Source organism: Salmo salar, chromosome ssa02 (genome assembly GCF_905237065.1).
Source record: "Salmo salar chromosome ssa02, Ssal_v3.1, whole genome shotgun sequence".
Classification (NCBI taxonomy): Eukaryota; Metazoa; Chordata; class Actinopteri; order Salmoniformes; family Salmonidae; genus Salmo; species Salmo salar.
Genome location: NC_059443.1, coordinates 17,035,535 through 17,056,424, shown reverse-complemented (window position 1 = coordinate 17,056,424; position 20,890 = coordinate 17,035,535). Strand labels below are relative to the sequence as shown.

The following is a 20,890-nucleotide window of genomic DNA, read 5'->3' as shown; positions in this document are numbered from 1 at the left end:
GTTAAATGAACACGTGTGGTTTCCTGTCTGAAGGTGAGTGCTTTTCAGTGTTGTATAAATCCAATAATCACGTCATGGAAAGAAACCAGTGGTCAGTGTGGAGTAATTTAGCTTACACTATTACAGACACCTTAACCTTGAAGTGGACGGAATGGACGCCATGACATGAGAAACATTTACAAGAGATGAGGGGGGGCTTGATTTTATGAAGAGGAGGTGAGTATAAGAGAGAAAAAGAGAGAGCGAGAGAGAGAAAAGCTTGCCTTCACACATACCACCTCAACACACTCACCACCTCAGCCACCGGCAGCAGTGTCCAGGTGAGTTAATTATTCTAATCTACCTCCATATTTCTCTATAAGTTGAATATACATCTATCTTTTATCTCCCTCTCTGTTTAATGTTTCTATCTCCTGTCCTCCCGTCTCTTTCTCTCCTCCTCTGTAACACTTGCTGTTTTTTCTCAATGCTGTCTTTGACCTGACTTGGTCTGTAGTATTTTATCTACGTATTTATATGATTTTTCAGTTCAATAACCGCTCCTCTGTCTGTATTGCATTCTGTTTAGTCCCATTAGAACACTACCTCTTCTCCATTCTTTCTTCCCGTTTCTCTCTCTCTGTCAGTGATGGAGTCAGCCATTGGTGTACTCGTGTCCCAGTTCAAGGCGTTTGCTGGAAGTGATGGATCCTCAGATACACTGAGCAGAGATGAGTTCCAGAGCCTGGTCAAAACACAACTCCCCAACTTCGTTAAGGTAATTACATGTTAATTATACTGTGGTAACGTTTGAGTAATACTATAATAACCCGTGATCACAGGCTTTTATTCCAGTCCAGCTATAATACAACTGATTCAGCTTGATGATTAGTGCTGGGCTGTAACAAAAGCGTCCACCCTTTAGCTCTCCAGGAGCAGGGTTGGTGAGCCACAACATCAGTTTTTGGTCCACTTCATTTCCTCTAGATGGGGACATAGACAGCACAGATGCCTCTTGTCCTTCCAACCTCTGCCTCCTGTGGTATATCAGTATGGCCATACTAAAATAGACATTTGCATTTGTGCTTGTAAAGTGCTGTACCGCCATCCTTTCTAGAATGGCCAAATAGTGACACCTAGAAAATAGCTTAATTTCCTTGTTCCCTTCTCATGACCTCAGATGGTAGAAAGGTTTCTTCTCGTCACATGGCTTTTCTGACAAGCATAATCAGATCAGTCAGTGTGGTTCTGAATCTGAGAAGAAGAGGAAAGGAAGCCTCTTAACTAGTGATTCTGACGGCCCTTATTGCCTCCCTGTAGAACGCTGGTGACCCAGCTGTCATCGGCCGACTCATGGACTCAATTGACGAGAACAACGACGGAGAGCTCACCTTCCTGGAGTTCTGGCAGCTGATTGGACGACTAGCAAATCAACACGGCGGCTTTATCCAATAGGATGTCTCCATGTCTTGTTCTGTTACTACCATATAATTACAATGATAACTTATTCTAATGGTATGGTTATCCCCATGTTGTGTTTCTAAATTGTCAAGTGCTTCATAAAGCTATGGAGGATTGGTCCAGCAAAATAAAAACATGGATGAATCATACAACTATAGTATCTATGACTACCTGACCTTACTCACTCTCTCCCTCTTTCTTTCTCTCTCCTCTCTCTCCCTTTCTGTCGCAGCCAAAATTCCCTCCTTGTTTTGAGAGTATAATTATGTCTCGCCAAACTAGCCAGACTAAAACTAATACTGCATACACACACACACAGCGGGAGCAGTGATGGCATCAGACTGTGTCTGCATTGTCTGTGTAAATTGAGAATCTTGGTGTGTAAGCAGAATTTATTCTGGCCCTGTTGTGAATGAGACTGCTAGTGTTTTCCAGGAGGTTGTACCTCTTGTCAAATGAACAGGAGGCTGTAGGACAGAACGAGAAAAACACCATTGTTAAGCGTATAGGCACTAGGCAGGAGTAAAGAATTGTAGACATAGCCTGGATGTCAGTCTTGCAGTCTTAGTGCTTCAGCCAATGATGATTGCTATGACAAAACATGTTTGGTATGACAGCAGGGAAGGAGTTGGCTGAAGCAGCAGAATATCTGGCTCCCAGACTAGGGAGAATCAGTAGCAGTGAGTGGGTCAAATCAATGGGGAAGCCAAGACAGAAAAATAAAAGCCATATTACAACCTATGTGTTGTGATAATTGCGTTGTTTGCTCTGTAACCTGTTAGTTCATATGCCTTGACACCGTGATATATAGGCCTAAGGCCGAGACGACAAGAAGACAGAGTGGCTGAATAAATTCAACCAAACGTCTTTTTTTTCCCGCATAGCAACCTCTGTCTAGGGAAGTCCACAAAGCATATTGTATGTACAGTAACATCACCTACAGCATGGTAAAGCAAGTTCATGTTTTTGACATTTTTGGACTACTATACAACTATTGATTTAGAACACCAGTTATCGCAAATCACAAAGAAAACAGGAGCTGCCTCCATTATTCCAGCACCATTTCAACGTCAACATCATCAACTCACCCCTGCTTAGCCTAATACAGTGACAACTGAAAGATTCCAAAAACAATTTAGTCTAATTAACTTAGTGTGTGTGTGCGTAAGTAGAAAAAAACATGTTGACTCACCCTACTTGTAGACACACCAATGCCATCCTCCTCTCGTTCATGTTGCCAAAACAGTCTATGACTTTGTCATACAGTACGCGCTTTTAGTTTTTGTTGTCCTAGACTACCTGGCTAAAATGCTTGCTTGCTAGTCTTACTTCCCTTCATGGGCAACGATTAGCCAGCTTGTTAATATTACCCTACTACATCTAGCTATGTTGAACTTCCATCCTCTCAGGCCAGAGGCACAATGTATGACTTTATGGTTGGATCAGAATGGCCATTATAATCATTGGCCAGAACATAGAATCACAGTGGATTCTGAAAGTGTTCAGCCCCCTTGACTTTTTCCACATTTTGTTGCGTTACAGCCTTATTCTAAAATGGATTAAATAACACGTTCCTCATCAATCTACACACAATACACGCACAATAATGACAAAGCAAAAACAGGTTTAGACATTTTTGCAAATGTATTACAAATAAAAAACTGAAATACCTTATTTACGAAAGTATTCAGACCCTTTGCTATGAGACTCGAAATTGAGTTGAAGTGCATCTTGTTTCCAGTGATCATTCTTGAGATGTTTCGACAACTTGGCTGGAGTCCATCTGTGGTAAATTCAATTGATTGGACATGATTTGGAAAGGCACACATCTGTCTATATATGGTCCCACAGTTTACAGTGCAAAAACCGAGCCATGAGGTCGTATAGGAATTGTCCGTAGAGCTCCAAGACAGAATTGTGTTGAGGCACAGATCTGGGGAAGGGTACCAAAACATTTCTGCAGCATTGAAGGCCCACAAGAACACAGTGGCCTCCATTATTCTTAAATGGTGCTCCTGAGTGGCGCAGCGGACTAAGGCACTGCATCTCAGTGCAAGAGGCGTCACTACAGTCCCTGGTTCAAATCCAGGCTGTATCACAACCGGCTGTGATTCGGAGCCCCTTAGGGCGGCACACAATTGGCCCAGCGTCGTCCAGGTTTGGCCGGGGTAGGCCGTCATTGTAAATAAGAATTTTGTTCTTAACTGACTTGCTTAGTTAAAGGTTAAATTAAATTTGGAAACACCAAGACTATTCCTAGAACTGGCTGCCCGGCCAAACTGAGCAATCAGGGGAGAAGGGCCTTTGTCAGGGAGGTGACCAATGGTCACAGAGTTCCAGAGTTCCTCTATGGAGATTGGAGAACCTTCCAGAAGGACAACCATCTCTACAGGACTCTACCAATCAGGCCTTTTTCATAGAGTTGTAGTAGAGTTAAAATGGTTATTCCAGCAAACGTCAGATTATTGGAATAGTACACAACGCAGAGCAGAACAATCAGGTTGAGGGTCAGTGGCCAAAGCCCGCGAACAGGAATGTTCCAAATTCAGACAGAAGGGGGGAGTCAGATCGCTATGATCGCCAGGAACTTTGTTTTTGGTTTCTAATTTTAATTGTTGCGCTACTGGGGATGCCTGTTGATGTTAGGTGGGCAGCTACAGTTGCTGAATGATGTTAACATCTTCGGGTTTTATTTCATTAAATGTATTTTATTTTATCTGGGTGCTTACGTCACCTACTAACACCCTGGTACTACCCATAGCTCCCGTTCTCCTCAGTCTGAGAAAACACAGAGAGAAAGGTATGGGTTGCAGATTACTCCTTTGTAGAAGTCCGTAACGTGAAATAAATAAAACATCCCAAGGTTAATGCTGTAGATATTGTTATAAGGGAGTGTGAGACTATTGAAACACGTAACTTTCAGAGTTTTATTGTTGTTATTAATATAGTTACAGAGTGCTAAAAGTGTTGCTAGCTAGCATGCCTTTCTGTGATGCAGACGGCTAGCTGAGCTACCGACTAGTGATGGTGTTGCATTATGGGAGATGTAGTTTTGGCCCTCTAAGGTCTGAATGGGATAAAGGCGATTTCACGTTGTAACTTGTTTGTGTTGCAGTGTTTTTGTACATGAAGTTGTTGTATTTTGGTACTGTCAACACTGAAAGCACCTAGCAATGTATTGGGGATGTGAGATAGGATATGTGTTTTACCTTTCTTCATGCGCCTGTGTAGAACAGCTTGTCAGATGGTGCATTGGAGACTGATGTGTTCCTGTCCTGTCTTTTGACAATACTATTGCAGATCAACATAAAAGCCTAAAAGACAGCCGTGATGTCGCTCTTAATTTCTTGGTTCTCCTGTGGTGCACAGTAGAGCCGCTACAGAGTGGCCAGACTGAAGCCACTCCTCTATAAAATGTACATGACAGCCCGCTTGGAGTTTGCCAAAAGGCACCTAAAGGACTCTCAGACCATGAGAAATAAGGTCTGATGAAATCAAGGTTGAACTCTTTGACCTGAATTCCAAGCGTCACGTCTGTAGGAAACCAGGCACCATCCCTACAGTGAAGCATGTTGCTGGCAGCATCTTGCTGTGGGGATGTTTTTCAGCGGCAGGGACTGGGAGACTAGTCAGGATCGAGGGAACGATTTACAGAGCGATACTTCATGAAAACCTGCTCCAGAGCACTCAGGACCTCAGACTGGGGCAAAGGTTCACCTTCCAACAGGATAACTACCCTAAGAACACAGCCAAGAAAATGCAGGAGTGCCTTCAGGACAAGTCTCTGAATGTCCTTGAGTGACCCACCCACAGACCGGACTTGAACAAGATCTAACATCTCTAGAGAACGGAAAATAGTTGTGCAGCGACACTCCCCATTCAATCTGACAGAGCTTGAGAGGATCTGCAGAGAAAAATGGGAGAAACTCCCCAAATACAGCTGTGCCAAGCTTGTACCATCATACCCAAGAAGACCCAAGGCTGTAATCGCTGCCAAAGTTGCTTCAACAAAATACTGAGTAAAGGGTCTGAATACTTATGTAAATGTGATATTTCAGTTTCTTCTCTTTTATTTGCAAACATTTCTAAAAAACTGTTTTTGCTTTGTCATTATGGGGTACTGTGTGTAGAATAAGGCTGTAACGTAACAAAATGTGCAAAAGGTCAAGGGTTCTGAATACTTTCCAAATGCACTGTAAGTAAAACCACATGTCCAAATCCCTCTCCATCCATGGCTAATTTAGGAAAGGGCCAATTTTAGCTAGCTAGCCACCAGAGGACAACAACACAACGAGATGCAACAATTCAAGTTTTTTCTGTCAATGACGTTTGGCTTTTGATGTGATGTGATTGGTGCGAAGCCAAATCCAAACTGGCTTCCCTTGACACTTTTTCAGGCTGGGCCAGGACCATTCACAGCTGAGTTTACTTAGCCAATCAGCTTTGAAATAAACTATCATTGTATCATTTTTTATCAAGGGAGGCCAAATGCTCACTGGCTTCCCTTGCATTCAATGCTACAGGCGGCAACAATATCATTCTCTTTTTGAGTAGACAGCATTAGATAGATGGGCTACACATACAGAGACAGAGGGGTGCTGTTTCGCTCGCTTGGTTGCTTTCTCCAGTGAGATCTATTCAACCTCTTGTGAATTGAAGGAAAAAAATGTATGAAACACAGAGACAAAAGATACATTATTTTATCTGTTTATTTTTGTTGTCCATTTCTTGGGGAAGCCTGGCTTCCCTTGGCATCCATGAATACATGCCGCGGGAGAATGTAGCCTACGTGTAAATAACCAACTGACTAAAAACATGGCTGTGAATATGATCTTAATGTATCTGAGTTCTACATGACTAAGTTTCTCCTTGCTTTGTGAATAATTATACATTATGGTTTGTGTGTCTGAGCAATGTGGTTGAATAAACTCTAACTGATGTTGACTTTAATAAGGGTGTGGTGGAAATATGACTCGGGTCTACTACCATGCACAGACACACACCTTATTGCCTGTTCACACTTGCTCACTCAAGGTGCTGATGCAATGTGGTGGCTAAAATATTTCAGCCATCCCTAACATTGATCTGTGGAAAGTAATTTTAAGTAACTTTTTATGTTTTGTGGAGGGTTCATAATAGCATACCTAAGTTTATCATAAGGCTACAAATAGTTTTTAGAATCAAACTATAGGCTATAGTCTACAATAAACCATCTATTGTAAACATGAAAATAACTGCTAAACTATAGAGTAGTTATTAACACCCCATTCAGAACCAATCAGTCGATATAATCGAGGAAATCATCAGAAATCACGCGATATGAATCAGACAGTGGGTCGCCGCCTGACCCACTAGTTGATCAGAAGGTTCAAATCAACGTTTCATATCGTAAAGAGTAGTTATTAACACAATAAAATGAATCTGTTGGCAGCCCTTCCCCCTTCGTCTATCTCCCTTGCTCTTTCCCAGCCACTCGCCTCCCTTTCCCAGCCACACGCCCTTCTATGACACAATACAAAAAAGTTTGGGGAAGAAAAAGTCTAAAACGGAAGAGATTCTTTTGAGTGCAACTAGTTGATCAAGTTTGAGCCTTGAGAAGAGTTCCTGAGAGACTGAGAAACAGAGAGAGCCTGGACAAGATAACTGACATCGAGCACATTTGTTTTTTCTCATTCCCAATCTAACGGTGAGTAGATAAAGTAACTGAAGTATGTAGCCTAGCTTGTTTGTCAGAAGTTCCGTTGACTCAAACAGGCCATTGCGCTGATGGATCCAAATGGGCCTCCCAGAACATGTTCCTCCGTCCGAACATGAATAATGTATAGTTTGCGAGCGGATCTATTGTCCTAAACCCACCTAGCATGATAGCACAGGGATCGGCTTGTCCTGGTCGGTAACCCAATCCTCAACCCCTTTACAATTCAGGACAAACCAGAGAGCTCGTCTTTATTTATTTATTTCCCCTGTCCGTTTTACCTCGGGACCACTCTACAAATCGACCGGATGCGTTCGGCTAAAGGCGGGGGGCGCAAAACCACGGTGCACGAGCCGAAGAGTGAACGGTTCGGTAGTTGTTGTCGTTAAGCTTGTGGACAATGACATCCGTTCGAGTCTGTACAACCTCAACACCGACCGTGGCCCTGTGTAACAGCAGCTAGGACAGCTCGCTCTCTAGTCTTTTCACCCTGAATTATTCACGAACGGTAAGACGTTGGTAGCGCGGGGAGAAATGGCTTGTGGAAAACGCCGTTGACAGCACCGTGCAGGTATGGTTGCCTGAAGTGAGTCAGTCACACCTTGTAACTTATTGAACACATCACATCCCCGCTGATTGATTCTGCTTGGCCGTCGAAATAATCAAAGCTCATGCAGGTGAAACGAGTCCACTGAACCGAGCTTCACACAGTTCATAGGCATGGAGAGAGTGAGTAGACTTGGCTCGAAATAAACTATTGTGTGAAAGTCTGCCCATTTTATTTAGTTAGGCCTGTAGCAGTGCTTCTCAAACGTTGCTGTGACCCACCCAAAGCCTTCTGAATATGATTATCCTCATTAGACTGCAGCAAGTTCTCTCCGCCATATTCAGCCTGCCACATGACCGTATCTATCCCCTAAATGTGTTAGGAAAGGAGACAAATATGTACATTTTCAGGTTGATGATCACCTTGCAAGCCATGCCATCCCAGGTCACAATGCTTTATAGACACACAACCCACTCGGCACACACTGGTTGAATTAACGTTGTTTCAACATTATTTGCCAAGTGAATCAACATGGTCAACCAGTACTGTTTTCATCTCGTTTCAACCAGCATTGGAAACATTGAAATGTGGGTAAAACTTCAACTTAAATACACTGACTTAACCTGATGAAAAGGTTGTTACAGCACATCAGTCTAATTTCAACATTATAATCAGAACTATGTATAAGTTGAAATCCTGTTCAATTCCACTTAAAAACATAATAATTTTCATCATTCAATATGGATGAAATTCAAATCAAATCAAATGTATTTATATAGCCCTTCGTACATCAGCTGATATCTCAAAGTGCTGTACAGAAACCCAGCCTAAAACCCCAAACAGCAAGCAATGCATGTGAAAGAAGCACGGTGGCTAGGAAAAACTCCCTAGGAAAAACTCCCTAGAAAGGCCAAAAACCTAGGAAGAAACCTAGAGAGGAACCAGGCTATGAGGGGTGGCCATTCCTCTTCTGGCTGTGCCGGGTGGATATTATAACAGAACATGGTCAAGATGTTCAAATGTTCATAAATGACCAGCATGGTCAAATAATAATAATCATAGTAGTTGTCGAGGGTGCAACAAGCACGTCCGGTGAACAGGTCAGGGTTCCATAGCCGCAGGCAGAACAGTTGAAACTGGAGCAGCAGCACGGCCAGGTGGACTGGGGACAGCAAGGAGTCATCATGCCAGGTAGTGCTGAGGCATGGTCCTAGGGCTCAGGTCCTCCGAGAGAAAGAAAGAAAGAGAGAATTAGAGAGAGCATATTTAAATTCACACAGGACACCGGATAAGACAAGAGAAATACTCCAGATGTAACAGACTGACCCTAGCCCCCCGACACATAAACTACTGCAGCATAAATACTGGAGGCTGAGACAGGAGGGGTCAGGAGACACTGTGGCCCCATCCGATGATACCCCCGGACAGGGCCAAACAGGCAGGATATAACCCCACCCACTTTGCCAAAGCACAGCCCCCACACCACTAGAGGGATGTCTCCAACCACCAACTTACCGTCCTAAGACAAGGCCGAGTATAGCCCACAAAGATCTCCGCCATGGCACAACCCAAGGGGGGGGCGCCAACCCAGACAGGAAGACCACGTCAGTGACTCAACCCACTCAAGTGACGCACCCCTCCCATGGACGGCATGGAAGAACACCAGTAAGCCAGTGACTCAGCCCCTGTAATAGGGTTGGAGGCAGAGAATCCCAGTGGAGAAATTACGTTTCATATTTGATTAGACATATTTTACAACGTCATTGTTTCAACGTCATGCCATCAACCTAAATATAGAGGTACATTGAAATAAAAAGTGACGCCACAGTCCTACAGTTCCTGCCTGAACATTGTCTCCTAGTGGAATACAGGAGGTAATTCACTTCAGTCACATCAAGTCTACCATCCAGATACATACCTCTATTGTACCCTGCTTAGCTATGGAAACCAGCTGTTATCATGTCAACACATATAAACATTATTCAGCTCCATACTCATTTGTGTAGACTACCTAAATCATGTTGAATAGTTGAAAGTAACTCCTAACTTTTCTTACACAAGTTGGATGTGAAAGTAAATTCCTAGTGACGTTTATTAAACATCAATTAAACATGTCTGTCTCCCGAGAGGCGCAGCGGTCTAAGGCACTGCATCTCAGTGCTTGAGGTGTCAGTACAGACTCCCTGGTTTGATTCCAGGCCGTATCGCATCCGTCCGTGATTGGGAGTCCCATAGGGCGGTGCACAATTGGCCCAGCGTCGCCCGGGTTTGGCCGGTGTAGACCGTCATTGTAAATAATAATTTGTTCTTAACTGACTTGCCTCGTTAAATAAATTTGAAAAAATCTATAAAAAACGGTCTTGTTGGAGCCAGAGTTGACCTGCTTCAAACATAAAACACCAAACTAGTGTCACCTACTGAACTCTGGTCTCTTAACTTCTCCTCTCCTCCCTCCCGCTGACCGAGTCCTGTCCAGGGTTCTGTATTCTGGTGCAGCCCGGGCAGCTTGGTTTCACACCAGTTAGTCTCATTACATCCTCTGTTTGGGTCTAAAAAGATACTCATGGATCCATCTGCTCATCAATCACTCTGATCTAGGGCTCACACACACACACACACACACACACACACACACACACACACACACACACACACACACACACACACACACACACACACACACACAATATATATAACAAGGATGGGCAGACCTCATCATGAGGTGCCACAGTAGCTTGTGGGTCCGTGTACCCACATCCATACTCACACATGCAGTCAGAACCGGCCCTAGCCTTTTGGGGGCCCTAAACAAAATTCTTTGAGTGAATTTCCTGCGATTCTACACTTGCCATGAGACCAATGTTTGCTGTTTTTAATATTCATTTAATCTGATGAAACATGGGGGTCCCGGTCGGTAATTTGACCATGATTACTACACGTTAAGATTGACCAATATAACATGTTTAGCTGACGTGGCTAATTGAGTGACTGACATAACAATATAACATGTTTAGCTGACGTGGTTAATTGAGTGACTGACATAACAATATAACATGTTTAGCTGACGTGGTTAATTGAGTGACTGACATAACAATATAACATGTTTAGCTGACGTGGCTAATTGAGTGACTGACATAACAATATAACATGTTTAGCTGACGTGGCTAATTGAGTGACTGACATAACAATATAACATGTTTAGCTGACGTGGTTAATTGAGTGACTGACATAACAATATAACATGTTTAGCTGACGTGGCTAATTGAGTGACTGACATAACAATATAACATGTTTAGCTGACGTGGCTAATTGAGTGACTGACATAACAATATAACATGTTTAGCTGACGTGGCTAATTGAGTGACTGACATAACAATATAACATGTTTAGCTGACGTGGTTAATTGAGTGACTGACATAACAATATAACATGTTTAGCTGACGTGGCTAATTGAGTGACTGACATAACAATATAACATGTTTAGCTGACGTGGCTAATTGAGTGACTGACATAACAATATAACATGTTTAGCTGACGTGGCTAATTGAGTGACTGACATAACAAGAGAAACAGCTGAAGCACAACCACATTTAGAAATGTCACCTTGTGTTTCTACTATTCTAACTCAAAAGTAAGTTGAGACCCTGACTGAGTTCCTGAAAAATGTGTGTGGAAATTGATCCGTGGGCCTACAAAAGGGGTCCAGGTGCCCATCCCTGATGTAATAATATATTCCATTTAGCAGACTGTTTTATCCAAAGCGACTTAGTCATGCGTGTATACAAACCCACTAGCTGGTGTTACTGGCACCATGCTTTACCAACTCAACTACAGAGACCACACACAGCCTGTCCTATTATGGGCCATGTGCGTAGAAGGTGTCTCTTGCTCGGGACACCCGCAGGCTGGTGAAATAGTGATGAGGGATGAAGATGATGATGATAGATGTCCAGCCGTGTGGGTCTGTGGTTGGCTAATGTGTTTGTTACAGCAGAACTCCAACAGGATAGTGTGTGTATGTGGCATCAAGGTGGGATATGAAACAGAATCCTACACCTGGCATCAGACCGTGGGTGTGTTCTGCTCTCACTCACCCACTAATTAGGCTAATGTAAGAGCAGTCCTAATTGGCCTAGGCCCAGGGGACAGGTGTGTGTTTGTGGGAATGCGCATGCATTTTGGTGTGTGTGTGCATTCAGGTGTGACAGTGTCAGATGGGAGATTTACCTGTGGGTTGGGGCTCTAGGGTTACCCTCATCAGGACATCACCCATCATCCTTACCCTCATCAGGACATCACCCATCAACCTTACCCTCAACAAGACATCACCCATCATCCTTACCATCATCAGGACATCACCCTTCATCCTTACCCTCATCAGGACATCACCCTTCATCCTTACCCTCATCAGGACATCACCCTTCATCCTTACCCTCATCAGGACATCACCCTTCATCCTTACCCTCATCAGGACATCACCCTTCATCCTTACCCTCATCAGGACATCACCCGACCTATCCTCAGGACATCACCCGACCTACCCTCAGGACATCACCCGACCTACCCTCAGGACATCACCCGACCTACCCTCAGGGCATCACCCGACCTACCCTCAGGACATCACCCGACCTACCCTCAGGACATCACCCGACCTACCCTCAGGACATCACCCGACCTACCCTCAGGACATCACCCGACCTACCCTCAGGACCTCACCCGACCTACCCTCAGGACCTCACCCGACCTACCCTCAGGACATCACCCGACCTACCCTCAGGACCTCACCCGACCTACCCTCAGGACCTCACCCGACCTACCCTCAGGACATCACCCGACCTACCCTCAGGACATCACCCGACCTACCCTCAGGACCTCACCCGACCTACCCTCAGGACCTCGCCCGACCGACCCTCAGGACATCACCCGACCTACCCTCAGGACATCACCCGACCTACCCTCAGGACATCACCCGACCTACCCTCAGGACCTCACCCGACCTACCCTCAGGACCTCACCCGACCTACCCTCAGGACCTCACCCGACCTACCCTCAGGACATCACCCGACCTACCCTCAGGACATCACCCGACCTACCCTCAGGACATCACCCTAATGTTAAAAGAGAAGGGGTTAGAGATACTGTAGAGGGGGTAGGGTAGATATATATTGACCTAGGCCAATTAGGACTGTTCTCACATTAGCCTAATTAGTGGGTGAGTGAGAGCAGAACACACCCACGGTCTGATGCCAGGTGTAGGATTTTGTTTCATATCCCACCTTGATGCCACATACACACACTATCCTGTTGGAGTTCTGCTGTAACAAACACATTAGCCAACCACAGACTCATATATATATATATGAGAGAGTGTGTAACAGACAGGTCTTAGCTGTAGTAATGTGAACCCATAGCCTTCTGCTGGCTTATGGTGATCAGGTATCCCTCTCTCCATCAGACATCACAGCTCCCATTGTTTACCTCAGACTCCTCCCGTCCCTCTCTCTCGCTCCATCCTTTCCTTAGTTTACCTCACCGGGCTCTCCTCATCTTCCTCCATCCCTCTTTCATTCTTTCTTCTATTCTGATGTCCTCTTTCTACACCCTTAGATAAAAAGGTACGATCTTGAACCTAAAAGGGTTCTTCAGCTGTCCCCATTGAATAACCCTTTTTTGTTCCAGTTCGAAACCATTTGGTTCCAGGTAGAACCCTTCTGCGTTCCATGCAGGACCCTTTCCACAGAGTTTTCTATGTGGAATCAAAAAGGATTTTCCAATGGGGACAGCCGAAGAACTCTTTAAGAACCCTTTTTTCTAAGAGTGTACCTTGTCTTAACAGTTCCAGTGAAACAGTTGCTGCATTCAATTGTCTAAACTTGAGATTTTTCTGTATCCTCTCCTCTCTCCCAGTAGCTATGGAGTCGGCCATCCAGACAGTGGTAGAAGTGTATCTGAAGTCTGCCAAAGGGAAGGGCAGTCTCGGAGATAAGGACTTCCAGGGCCTCGTCAATAAACAGCTCGGCAACATCATGACTGTAAGTTCCACCTATCCTTGTATCACTACTCCTCAACCCTGACCCTGAGTTTGTGTCCACGTCCTGGTTAACCGCGAGCCTCAACCACAACCCTGACCCTGGGTTCATGTCCACGTCCTGGTTAAACGCGAGCCACAACCCTGACCCTGGGTTCGTGTCCACGTCCTGGTTAAACGCGAGCCACAACCCTGACCCTGGGTTCATGTCCGCGTGCTGGTTAAACGCGAGCCACAACCCTGACCCTGGGTTCATGTCCAGGTCCTGGTTAAATGCGAGCCTCAACCACAACCCTGACCCTGGGTTCATGTCCACGTCCTGGTTAAACGCGAGCCTCAACCACAACCCTGACCCTGGGTTCGTGTCTACGTCCTGGTTAAACGCGAGCCTCAACCACAACCCTGACCCTGGGTTCGTGTCCTCGTCCTGGTTAAACGCGAGCCTCAACCACAACCCTGACCCTGGGTTCGTGTCCTCGTCCTGGTTAAACGCGAGCCTCAACCACAACCCTGACCCTGGGTTCGTGTCCTCGTCCTGGTTAAACGCGAGCCTCAACCACAACCCTGACCCTGGGTTCGTGTCCTCGTCCTGGTTAAACGCGAGCCTCAACCACAACCCTGACCCTGGGTTCATGTCCACGTCCTGGTTAAACACGAGCCTCAACCACAACCCTGACCCTGGGTTCATGTCCACGTCCTGGTTAAACCCGAGCCACGACCCTGACCCTAGGTTTGTTTCCGCGTCCCGGTTAAACCCGAGCCTCAACCACGACCCAGGTTCGTGTCCTTGTTCCCGCTAAATCCGAGCATCAACCACGACCCAGGTTCGTGTCCACGGCCCGGTTAAACCCGAGCCTCAACCCTAGTCATAATGCAAATCAGCACCAGGTGTTATTGGGGAAGTAATCTTTAATGATACTCTTTCTCTCTCTGTATCCCCACTCTCTTCCTCTCTCCCCCTCTCACCTCATAGGGAACAGACAGTTCCTCTGCAGTGAAGGAGATGCGTAAGGGATTGGACGAGAACAAAGATGGGAAGGTCAGCTTCCAGGAATACATGACTCTGATTGGCTACGTGGCAAACACCCTCAGCGAGCAGAGGACTGCAGCCAACAACACACCTGCCTCATAGGAACTACATATGGCTTCATAGACACTCTATAAGATGTCTTATGCAGTCTATAAAGCAGGGTTCTTCAATCCTGGTCCTAGTGACCCACAGGGTGTGCAGGCTTTAGTTCCATTCCAGCACTGACACACCAGATGAAACTCGTGAAGGCTTTGATGGGATTGATTACAGTGTGTGTGACCACAGGGCCAGAATTGAAGAACACTGCCATAAGGCCCCATGTACCTATAGAGGCTCATAGACCTGTCATGAACTGTCAATCTCCCTTAGCTGTATATCACTACATAATCACTACATAATCACTACATAATCAGACTTAACTTCATCTCAACATTTTTATATGCTTACAATACACTACGAATCTTCATCTCAGTTATAACAATGTTACTGGTTTTATAAACACTTTATGAAGGCATTTTTGACATTAAGTTTAACAGTTCACATGTTTTAGTATAACTACTCCAACACTTCTACAGTAATTGGTTTGTTATCATGTTGAAATAAAAGCCATGGCAATGTTTTAAAGTCATGTCGTCTTTCACTGCTCTAACATTCTCTAAATGACATTCTCTAGGTCGCCCTGTGTCATGAGGAAGACACACACCTTATAGAACCAATATGCTGATACCTGCTACCATGGCCACCAGCGGCCCCTTCTAAATTTAGTCGTGTTACACTCCGTGGCCCACGATGCACCAGAATATTGAAATTGGACACCAATGTACAACACCACCTATTGTGCACAGCAAGGATACACGCACACGTCTTCTGCCAACAGAATACAATGCTGCATTGCACCAGGGAGAGATAAACAAGTCTATACTGTAATGCAGGCAGATCTATACAATCCTACTTTCCGCTCCCCCGGGGGTAGCAGCCTCAGAGCTGTAGTGGGTGCAACATACAAGTACTGTATGTTACATTAACATTCAGACTTAAAAAACAAGACGTGCACAGACACTATACAATTCAGTGGTTATATAAACCTAAGGCTTGGTCAAAGAAACAGCACAGATTAACAAGGAGACATTTAGTTTGCTGTTTTGGTTTGTGGAGTGCAGTTGTCATTAAAATATACATTATTACAATAGCTATGTATTTGTATGAATGTAGGATTTGTGTGGCATTTTGTTTGCTTGTATAAGTTTGTGTGTGTTACAGAAGTGATAGCTATGCATGGCTGCCTGTCAAGGGTGTTGTCTCCATTCAGTTAGTACCCTCTGATCCTGTATCAGGTACCAGCTTCCCTTTCAAACAGCCTCAGGCCAGACACACCCACTAGGCTAACCACAGCCTCAGGTCTGTTGAGCTGTTTACATTATAAACTCCCTCTGGATCTCCTATATTACCCTAACGCCGTTCCAACAGGTTCTGCACTTCATTTCAATAACCACTACCATCTAACCTACTGGGAGACAGAACCATTGTTTCAGGCCTTAACCTAATCACCAGCTGAAATTGGCTGCTACCAATCTGGGTCCAACACAGCATTTGGAAACACACAGTACCAGGCCAAGCAGGGCAGCTGTTGGACCAGGCCCAGCCAACAAGGTCATCACACCACACGCCCTGAGGGGAACAGACACAGTTCACTGAGCAGATGCTTGAGAATGACAGATTACAGTTTTTCCCAATTGTTTACACACTAAAATTGGAACTTGAAACGCAATCACCGAAACCTGAAACTCATGTACCAAATCATTAAACCAAGTCTGCAAAATTGCAAACGCTATAAACCAATTGGTAACACCCACTCCTCACAGGTGTAAACACTCGCAGCTGAATTGTTCACTTAGAAATCAGAGCTTTAGCACTATAAAAGGCCACAGATGAGTGCTCCTGTTTTGGAGGAAAATGGAAGTCAATGGTGAAGCAAGAGCTAGAGGTGAAGGAGTGAGAGTAAGAGGAGGAAGAGGACGAGGAAGGACAGTTGTCTCAGATGAGATCAGGGCCACGTTGGTTGACCATGTGCTCTACCATGGATTGAGTATGAGGGAGGCTGGGCAGAGTTCAGCCCAACCTGAGCCGCTACACGGTTGCATCTATCATCCGTACATTCAGAAATGACGACCGGTAAATTACCTGGCATCTACACTATGCTCTTTATGTATACTGCAGTCTGACATATCAGTAGGCCTATGTTACTCAGGGATCGTTGCCCAACGGTACAGTAATGTCATCATATTTGTGGCTCTTCTGCAGAACTGAGACGGCCAGGCCATGGTGGAAGACACTGTCTGTTCACATCAGAACAGGAGACCGCTATTGTGAACATGGTGGTGGCAAACAATACCATTAGACTATGAGAAATCCAGAACTACATAATTGCAGACAACACAATATTCAATAACATTCACCAGGTGATCTTGTCTACACTGGACCGTGTATTACAGCACAACCGAATCCGGATGAAACAGGTCTACAGGGTGCCATTTGAGCGACACTCAGAGGGTTAAAGAACAGCACTATGAATATGTGCAAGTAAGTACTATACTGTGAATTTACTATCATATCAGCACTGTATAGCCACATTAGAGTACTGTAATCCAGTGTATTGTGCCTCACCATATTGACTGCTCAAGGTCTATGTCACATTGTCTTGTCTGTTTCAGAGTCTTGGAGCTGGATGCTAGCCTAAAGAAGGGGACGGGGACAGAACATTATTGGCCATTGTGAATGTCCCTGGACAGCGTGGAGGGAATATCACCATGTGTGCAGCCGTTAGCCAGCAAGGCGTCCTCCATCACCATGCCAACCTTGGTCCCTACAACACCGCCCTTCTCATCCCATTCCTGGGCACACTACATGGCTTCCTCATTCCAGCCGAGCAGAGGGTGGACCAGAGCAGCCCAGGTATGTTGTCATCTGGGACAACGTGAGTTTCCACCGGGCTGCTCTGGTCCCCAACTGGTTCATTGACCACCCACAATTTATTGTTCTATACCTCCCACCATATTCCCCATTCCTAAACACAATTGAATAGTTTTTTCGGCATGGCGATGGAAGGTGTATGACCACCATCTCCTTGCACACCTGCCTCTTCTCCAGGCAATGGAGGATGCATGTGGTGAAGTTGATGTGGGGGCTTTCGGCGGCTGGATCCGTCACTCCAGAAGATTCTTTCCCTGCTGTTTAGCCAGGGAGAACATGGCTTGTGATGTAGATGAGGTGCTGTGGCCAGACCCAAATAGGAGGCAGGTGTAATGAACACAAGGGGGGACAGAGCTGGTTTCAAGCGTTGTTTATTGCAAAGGACAACAGGAGGAGGCAGGTAGCTGGGTCCATGGGCAGGCAGAAGGTCATACACAGGGGGTCCAAAAGGGCAACAGTACAGGCAGGGAAAAGGCTAGTAACGTAGTCCGGGAGATCAGGCAATAGGTAGATAACAGGAAATCCGATAGGCTAAAGTACAGGCAGGGAATAGGAAAAATGTGTCGTTAGTGAGGCAGGCAAAAGTATCATACACAGGAGGAGCCGATCACGTGAACCACAGGGCTCTGCAAGCCGTGTGTCACAAAACAAACAATACCTCACAGTGATGGGGTGCAAAGAACTGAACTAAATAGTGTGTGATAATGACATACAGGTGATCAGAGTTCAGGTGATTGGGATCTGGAGAGTGAGCTGTGTTCAGGGGATCTACGTGTTTGAGGGTGTGAGTTTGAAGCAGACATTACAGCAGGATGCAGCCTAATGTCTTTTTTCTTACATTTTGCATGTTTTTGTCTTTAGAATTTTGAAAGAATGAGCCACTTTAATTTTTTATTTTTGTACAGAAAACCCTTTATCTTACTGAATGTTTTTCCTGGTTTTCTCCTGTTGGGTATGGAAATTGTTACATACAAAACACAAGTGTTCATAAATACTGCATTTTGGACATAAATTACAATGTTTTTGTTACTGTATTGCATTTGTGTGTTTATTTATGTATATATTTTTTATTTAACCTGTGTATTTGAGTAGGTATACATTACTGTAACAATATTTTACAACCACCTACAGTGTAACACTGATGATGCAAAAGGCATAAACCTACTGCTGGGATATTCATAGTAGTGTTTTGTGTTGAGCACATCATAAACCTACTGCTGGGATATTCATAGTAGTGTTTTGTGTTGAGCACATCATAAACCTACTGCTGGGATATTCATAGTAGTGTTTTGTGTTGAGCACATCATAAACCTACTGCTGGGATATTCATAGTAGTGTTTTGTGTTGAGCACATCATAAACCTACTGCTGGGATATTCATAGTAGTGTTTTGTGTTGAGCACATCATAAACCTACTGCTGGGATATTCATTGTAGTGTTTTGTGTTGAGCACATCATAAACCTACTGCTGGGATATTCATAGTAGTGTTTTGTGTTGAGCACATCATAAACCTACTGCTGGGATATTCATAGTAGTGTTTTGTGTTGAGCACATCATAAACCTACTGCTGGGATATTCATAGTAGTGTTTTGTGTTGAGCACATCATAAACCTACTGCTGGGATATTCATAATAGTGTTTTGTGTTGAGCACATAAAAAACCTACTGCTGGGATATTCATAGTAGTGTTTTGTGTTGAGCACATCATAAACCTACTGCTGGGATATTCATAGTAGTGTTTTGTGTTGAGCACATCATAAACCTACTGCTGGGATGTTCATAGTAGTGTTTTGTGTTGAGCACATCATAAACCTACTGCTGGGATATTCATTGTAGTGTTTTGTGTTGAGCACATCATAAACCTTCTGCTGGGATATTCATAGTAGTGTTTTGTGTTGAGCACATCATAAACCTACTGCTGGGATATTCATAGTAGTGTTTTGTGTTGAGCACATCATAAACCTACTGCTGGGATATTCATAGTAGTGTTTTGTGTTGAGCACATCATAAACCTACTGCTGGGATATTCATAGTAGTGTTTTGTGTTGAGCACATCATAAACCTACTGCTGGGATATTCATTGTAGTGTTTTGTGTTGAACACATCATAAACCTACTGCTGGGATATTCATAGTAGTGTTTTGTGTTGAGCACATCATAAACCTACTGCTGGGATATTCATAGTAGTGTTTTGTGTTGAGCACATCATAAACCTACTGCTGGGATATTCATAGTAGTGTTTTGTGTTGAGCACATCATAAACCTACTGCTGGGATATTCATAGTAGTGTTTTGTGTTGAGCACATCATAAACCTACTGCTGGGATATTCATTGTAGTGTTTTGTGTTGAGCACATCATAAACCTACTGCTGGGATATTCATTGTAGTGTTTTGTGTTGAGCACATCATAAACCTACTGCTGGGATATTCATTGTAGTGTTTTGTGTTGAGCACATCATAAACCTACTGCTGGGATATTCATAGTAGTGTTTTGTGTTGAGCACATCATAAACCTACTGCTGGGATATTCATAGTAGTGTTTTGTGTTGAGCACATCATAAACCTACTGCTGGGATATTCATAGTAGTGTTTTGTGTTGAGCACATCATAAACCTACTGCTGGGATATTCATTGTAGTGTTTTGTGTTGAGCACATCATAAACCTACTGCTGGGATATTCATAGTAGTGTTTTGTGTTGAGCACATCATAAACCTACTGCTGGGATATTCATAGTAGTGTTTTGTGTTGAGCACATCATAAACCTACTGCTGGGATATTCATAGTAGTGTTGAGCACATCATAAACCTGCTGCTGGGATATTCATAGTAGTGTTGAGCACATCATAAACTTACTGCTGGGATATTCATAGTAGTGTTTTGTGTTGAGCACATCATAAACCTACTGCTGGGATATTCATAGTAGTGTTTTGTGTTGAGCACATCATAAACCTACTGCTGGGATATTCATTGTAGTGTTTTGTGTTGAGCACATCATAAACCTACTGCTGGGATATTCATTGTAGTGTTTTGTGTTGAGCACATCATAAACCTACTGCTGGGATATTCATAGTAGTGTTTTGTGTTGAGCACATCATAAACCTACTGCTGGGATATTCATAGTAGTGTTTTGTGTTGAGCACATCATAAACCTACTGCTGGGATATTCATAGTAGTGTTTTGTG

At 44.3% G+C, this 20,890-nt stretch overlaps 2 protein-coding genes across 4 annotated transcripts; both read left to right on the top strand.

Annotated features, from left to right (window-relative positions):
- Positions 1-128: 128 nt before the first annotated feature.
- Positions 129-1,589, top strand: LOC106573865 (protein S100-A11). 2 transcript variants are annotated; one of them, XM_014149280.2, is made up of 3 exons: positions 129-320; positions 627-757; positions 1,300-1,589. In XM_014149280.2, the coding sequence occupies exons 2-3, from the start codon at positions 629-631 to the stop codon at positions 1,432-1,434; spliced, it is 264 nt and encodes an 87-aa protein (XP_014004755.1). In that variant the 5' UTR covers positions 129-320; positions 627-628; the 3' UTR covers positions 1,435-1,589. The 2 variants fall into 2 exon arrangements, with proteins under 2 accessions (XP_014004755.1, XP_014004764.1); XM_014149289.2 differs by having other exon boundaries at positions 247-320; positions 569-757.
- A 5,266-nt stretch (positions 1,590-6,855) lies between these two features.
- s10ag (S100-A16) lies at positions 6,856-15,368 on the top strand. 2 transcript variants are annotated; one of them, XM_045696000.1, is made up of 3 exons: positions 6,856-7,126; positions 13,590-13,714; positions 14,684-15,368. In XM_045696000.1, the coding sequence occupies exons 2-3, from the start codon at positions 13,595-13,597 to the stop codon at positions 14,840-14,842; spliced, it is 279 nt and encodes a 92-aa protein (XP_045551956.1). In that variant the 5' UTR covers positions 6,856-7,126; positions 13,590-13,594; the 3' UTR covers positions 14,843-15,368.
- The last annotated feature ends 5,522 nt before the right edge of the window (positions 15,369-20,890 follow it).

Coding starts and splice junctions, on each gene's coding strand:
- LOC106573865 (XM_014149280.2), top strand. CDS start 629: ATGGAGTCAGCCATTGGTGTACTCGTGTCCCAGTTCAAGGCGTTTGCT. Junction 758..1,299: donor AACTCCCCAACTTCGTTAAG/GTAATTACATGT, acceptor GCCTCCCTGTAG/AACGCTGGTGACCCAGCTGT.
- s10ag (XM_045696000.1), top strand. CDS start 13,595: ATGGAGTCGGCCATCCAGACAGTGGTAGAAGTGTATCTGAAGTCTGCC. Junction 13,715..14,683: donor AGCTCGGCAACATCATGACT/GTAAGTTCCACC, acceptor CTCACCTCATAG/GGAACAGACAGTTCCTCTGC.